Below are 6579 nucleotides of genomic sequence, written 5' to 3' on the forward strand. Positions count from 1 at the left end.
CTTAAACGAATCTCACACTAGGCTTTGGAATTATATCTACCAATCATATCTGATAAATACTGTAAAACGCATTAGAAAGTGCATGCATGTTATTTACCAAATAAGACCGTAAAATAATTACAATCAAAGTTGTTAATATAATATAGGCATTGCCAATCTAATGTCGACGTCAAATGTAATGTGATGCCTCAGAAAAGAAAACGCGGAGTCTTACAAGGCTTGTATTGAAACGTGTATTATAAGATAATACACGTGTGTGCGATGTTATAGTTAACCTTTTTTACATCAACTCATCAATCGCATTTTAAAAAGTGAACTCATGCCTGTTTCAATACAATTAAAACGGATAAAGTTTTGCGTTTGAACGCATTATACTCCCTAGCATTTTCTTTGGAAACATAACAGGTGTCAATCTATTTGAATTCTTTGATTTGGTGACATCGAAAAGTACTTAACGTATGTCCTTCAAATGCTGCCGTTGATGCGTATAAGACTGCACGCAATACATGGTATGCATTCTTATAATGAGTCTGAGTATTTTTGATTTCTGCATAATATATACGATGCATATAGACAGCCGAATTACAGTAATGTTTCGCGTCAAGCAATTAATAATCTGTAAATGTAATTAAATTTATATTATGATTTGGTACCTCCGTTGATGTTTTTTCATAAAAGATTAAACATAATATTTTTTTAAACTTGCAAAACATGTGTCACGAATAGTACTCATACATCGGCCTATCAATTATCTGTATAATTACAATTAAAAAATTTCATGGTTTGCTGCAATAACGATGTTGCATTTATTTTTGAAGTTTGTGGTTTCCAAATTTAGCGTAAGTCCTTACTTTTATTTCAGTCGTGTCTTGACTTAAATTAAGAAATCACTACTTGTTTAAACAGATATTAACAACATTGTATTGTTTAATTCCATAGTCGGTGATTGATAAAAGAATGCAATGGTAACAGTTTAGCACTTTATGAGCTTCATGTAAATCCTCTGGAGATGGGGACAGGACATTATGAGCTTAAAGTATGTAAAACACTAATGGTGTATCGTCGTTAATTATCCGGTTTAATATCTTATATTTAAACGATATTTTCTTGTAAAATGATGCACGCGTTTCGGAAGGTATGCACTTTTAAATACTGTGACGCGATTAACTAAAGTATAATTACAAGGCGACGTAGGTATACGCGCTTTTAACTTAATATTACTATCTAAATCCTTGATTAATAATGTTTCGACAATATATTTAAAATCAAAATGTACTGAAATATGCGAAAACCCATTGCCACTAAGACTTATTATATATGCGAACTCACAAGCAATGCTGACCTATATTTTAAGATGTATTGCGTATACACAATTTACGAACACATGTATATCATATTCCGATGTAAATCTTCATAGATTTAAACAAATGAGTAATAATGCTTCATTGCAATAACTAATTTGTTAAACATATACAAACTCGGAACATATGCATGCATCTCATGAGAGGTATACGCTAACAGAACAACACACACAATTAGTTATATTAGTTATGTAACCCGTTAACTTATCAAATAATACACTTAACACGTATAAACATATGACAATATATTGTTATGTATTCGCACAGCAAGGTTTATTGCCTTCTTGTGAATCAGGTCGAGTGCAGATATATTCAAATAGGTACGCTTGCCTATTTTAAATAAACATTGTATTAAAACTGCAAATAAATAGCTGTGTGCGTCAGCCCCAAAAAATTGTGTGTGCACAATACCGTTTATTATATCACTTGCAAGTATGTCGGACTGCTTAGCTTCACAGGTTAATCACATTAATGTTGGCTGAAATTAATTTTTGGCTGAATTTCGGTATGGTAAGTAAATCCAGTCCTATAATTGTTTAAAAGCATTTTTGAAGTTAAATACCGTTTGGTATATGCAAAGAGTTATGATCATGTATATTAGAAAAATCCTGTTCACTTATATTCAGGATTTATTGAAATATGGCTGTTTGAAGTCGACGATTCAGGGATTGTCCCCTATTTAGCACTTTATTTACAAAAATTTCTTTAAAAGTTTGCCAGTGAAAAAGTGTTTGGACCGAAAATGATATCAAACAATGCCCCCCCCCCCCTGAGTAACATATCCACCAGGGTTCCTTTAACAAATTCGTATTGGTGGAAACATTCGCCTTGAGATTCAACATGTTGATGAACAAAATATGACCCGGTTCAGTTCCAAAGATATCAAGATATGACAGGAGTGCAGTTTATTTATAAACTTAAAAGTACAGTACAAGCTCGTTGAATATGACTAGGTTAAAGTGATATTATGGGCATTTTTCACTGTTGAATTGAGCTGAAAAGAATTAACAGGTTGAAAGAGTAATTAAAATGTGGTTACTGATCAATTATCTGCAACTCATCTTGCTACCAGTTGTTTATAAAAATATATTTTATATTCGATATTTTACGTGACTCACCCAGCCCTGTAAGCCGAAATGATCCGTAAAACAAAATAGTGTCTTTGTTTCGTATGAACGAATCTGCACTTAAACTAAATTTAGGTTCACCTTGTTCATGCGTGATCAGTTGTCAAACGAAAGTACGGTTGATATTCAAATGCATTATTATTCTCTTTCCGGGATATTGTTTTAGTATGTTGATGCTGCATTTACAACTTTAAGTGTATATGAATTGAACACACCAAAAATTAACAACGGTTGCGATAGACACCTATAAACTGTTAGATGCCCATATTATCATTTAATAATTAAAAATTAGAACGAATGCTTGCAACAGTTCTGATAAGGAAGGAATGTTATATTTCCACATACATGAAGTTAAAATTAAAACACTGTTTATTTTATATAAAAAAACTAGTTTCAGTGTTAAGATTTATTTTAATTTATTGATAAATACAACTACCTTTATAATCACCTGATAAAATCAAAACAAGAGCATGGTGTATGTTCAAGTGGGCAGAGTGAACATGGAACTGCATCCCTTGGTTAGCTGAGCTGGAGACCTGGTCTGATAGTAATATATTGTATGATTGTTAGTTTATTTAATTGGGCTAGGGCTAATCTCATATCTGAAACCAAACTGTGTCTGCCAAAATCAACTTGTGATATACCCACATATAAAGCACATTTTGACAGCCAAATAGCAATACATTCCATGACACTAATGACAAGTTTGTATGGAATAATACACAACACTGGTAACTGGTGTCAATTTGACTGGTAGCCATGGAAAGTCTTGAAACGTAAAAAAAACTAAGAAAGAAATCATGCGCTTTGTGATTTTGAATTGAATCCAGAGAATATTATTTCAGAGAAATGCCAAGCTGTTCAGTGTTTATGAAATCAATAAATTGTACTAATAATTACAATCCATGCACATAACCCTTCTCACTTTTATCTGAATATTTCAATATAACATACTGAATGGTGTTAGTAAATAATATTAATATTTTAACTAATACTCACTTTTAGAATATATTTGAATAATCTTTGCAAAAGACGGTTCTTTATTTGAGTTAAATATCAGTATAAGACAGATATCATAATTATTTTTTTACCAACACTTTGATTCGCTTATACTTTCGTAAGTTATGGAACTATTATTAAAACACGCCTAAATGTTATTTTTGATACTTTCAATATTTTTGGTGAGTTAGTTTTAGACTTATTTATTTATCAAATGGAATGTATTTATCATTTTGATAGCTGCTCAACTGATTAACCTATTTGTCCTTAATAATAAGAGAAGAGTTGTAATTAATTGTTTGTTACTAAGCCATTAAAAATGCATGAATGGGTATAAAATACAAGAACATTTTGAACACTACTTAAAGGTATAATAATGATGCATATCCATACTGGACCTAAGTCTGTATCATGCGTGAACCCGGATTGTGCCCTTACATTCATTAAGAACTTTATAGACTCTTTTAAGTGTGGATGGAATTTGAATTGTCATATAAGCGACAATTTCCAGCTACTTGGTACAGAAAGATTTGCAATTGTTTTTTGCGGATGTGATATTGGGGCTAGTCGGATTTCCCAAAAGAAACCCAACCCATCCTGTATGTTGACCATCAACAATTATGATATTACTCAACAATATCCAGGAAGTGGGATTGAGATCAGGTCATCTAGCTGAGAAGGACAAGTACCAAACACCGTGCTTACAAGACAGCCTTTATGTAATCGATAAAATATAATGTATTTAAATATAATGCACGCTAGCCTAGTTAATACTGTGACGGAATCAAATCAGTTGTTTGCGGAATAAAACGTTTGACAAAACAATTATGTGTGGATAGGTCAAACAATATTTCTTCAGCTTCCTCTAGTTTTTATTAGCCTGACCAGTATTTGTAATTGACTTGCATCAGAGAGTATACTGCGCTTTTTTCTTTCCAGATGTCAAAGAAAATAATAAATGTTAATGTCTTGAAATCTTTTATAATAGTATGCTGAATAAAAATATTTAGCACCTTGAATATCAAAATAAACAAGCATAGATTGGGAAACTTATTACCGGTTTTTGGTTCCTTTCAGCAAATTTTGTGCTTGCCTGGTCCAATGTGTTAGGGATTAAGTGGGGCTTTCTTGGAAGCTTTGTATGTCTTTGTTTCAAGAAATATCGTTGGCACAGCACCAGCTTTGAGCAGGAGCTTTAACTACACTCCAACACTAACCATAACACTTGGAGGGTGAATAAACAACTGTCGTCAACATGCTTCAAACACAATTTAGATGCCTTACTTGGTTTCAAATCAACCAATTCCACATCGATTAACTCCCTGGAGTTGACTGCCTTAATCCATTTATCACGAGTTACATCATCCTTGGCAAAAGGAAAAATCACCTGTTTCCCTTTCCGGACGTTCTTTGCACCCGAAAGCAACTCATATCACTGAACCGTGTCGAATAACGATTGTCGTGCAAAAGACAAAGACAAAGCACACGTTTTCAATAAAACTTGTATAAACAGAACTGTATTAACATACGAATATATTCGGTGTCAAATTTGACGTTAAGCGCGATGTGTTCACGCTTTGATCCATAATACGAATGGACGAGTTTCCGTGTCATGTGCGTTGTGTAAAAATGACGTCACAACCAAAATAGGCGGTGGAAATATACGAGCGGTTTACGAAAAACTAGATCATCGTTTTTTAGTGTCATACTATTTTTTGCCATTGCTCTTGATGATTCCAATGGTTGTATAATATACTTATTTATAAAATAGCATGTTTCGTTATAACATCAGCATTATACCTTTAAGCAATGCGTATGCATACGTTCGATTTCATTTCAAACCACATCCAAAATGCATCAAATGTAACTCTTTAAACAGAGTTTATAGAGCTAGCAATGTTCACGAACTTTATTAGCAAACAATAATATTTGAATAAGCGTTCCAATAACTTATCGCTGTTTTTGATGCTTGTTGTTTATCTCGATATGTACATCTGAACTTGAATGAGTATATGAATGATCAGTTCCACAGTATGACGTTAATCATTATATAATGATTTTTGTTATAATAAATTGTTTGTGTACTTTGTTTAACATTACGTTATTGCATATAACACGACTCAACAACGAATTTTCAATGATATGTGTAACATATCTTAGCGTGGCATTTGCGCGCATCACCTCATAAAATGAATGAATGTTTAATTTGCAATTTAACCACTTGAAGAGTCATTTAATCCGAGAACTGTCTGAACAATACAAATCCCATCGGACAAAAGCCTAACACATCTGAAAAGGTCTTTCACGACATTGCAATAAGGATAAAGCTAGTTTGAAAAGGTTGAAATCTAACTTTAAATCACTAATATCGACTTAACATTGTTGACACTGGGTGCAAGAAAGCAAACATAACGTTTTCTTGTCATGATAACATTACATATAAATCGATTAAAAAACCCGTCTGTTTTCGAAAATCGCAACAATAAAATACGTTAAATGAACCAATCAAAGCACCGATACATCATTCTTGTATACCAATGTACCATTTTTTATTGCAGTGAACATAATCGTTTTGGTGAACTAATTGTGTTACTTATGGAACATGGCAAACAATTGTGAATTCTGTACAAAATGTTATATGAAAATAAACTCCGGAATAAATATAGAAAAACATGAAAACGCACTCACACAAATGTATTATCCTTTTATGTTTTATTGATATACTTCCGCGTAAGTATAGTGTTGGCACAGGCGGACTGATGTACAAATAAATGCAATTAATGTAAATATTGCATGTCGTGTTTAAATGGCTAGGTACTTATGGGAAATGCAATTCTCCCAGTATTACAAAATGGCATCTGGCATAAGAACCTGTACAAACATGTAGCATATCTACTAATATTTCTAGAGTTGGTCGTTTTTTTGTTAAGGACTGACAGTAATAAAAGTAAATATACCTCAGTAACACGATTAACATTACACCATTTTTAAATGATATACCGCGGGGACTTAAAAATTTCTTTATTCTCGTTCGTTAAGAGCAGTATTTTACTTATGTCGCTGAGTGACTTGTCTGGAGTCGTAACAGAACT

General features: G+C 32.7%; 1 protein-coding gene across 1 annotated transcript in view; it reads right to left on the bottom strand.

Moving 5' to 3' along the window:
- Window positions 1–2969: 2969 nt before the first annotated feature.
- Window positions 2970–6579, bottom strand: part of LOC127842293 (uncharacterized) — a 37906-nt gene continuing 34296 nt past the window's right edge. The window contains exon 4 of the mRNA XM_052371725.1: window positions 2970–3029. Coding sequence (XP_052227685.1) covers window positions 2970–3029 — 60 coding nt within the window. The remainder of the gene's footprint in view (window positions 3030–6579) is intronic.

The sequence above is a fragment of the Dreissena polymorpha genome, chromosome 8 (assembly GCF_020536995.1).
Source record: "Dreissena polymorpha isolate Duluth1 chromosome 8, UMN_Dpol_1.0, whole genome shotgun sequence".
NCBI lineage: Eukaryota > Metazoa > Mollusca > Bivalvia > Myida > Dreissenidae > Dreissena > Dreissena polymorpha.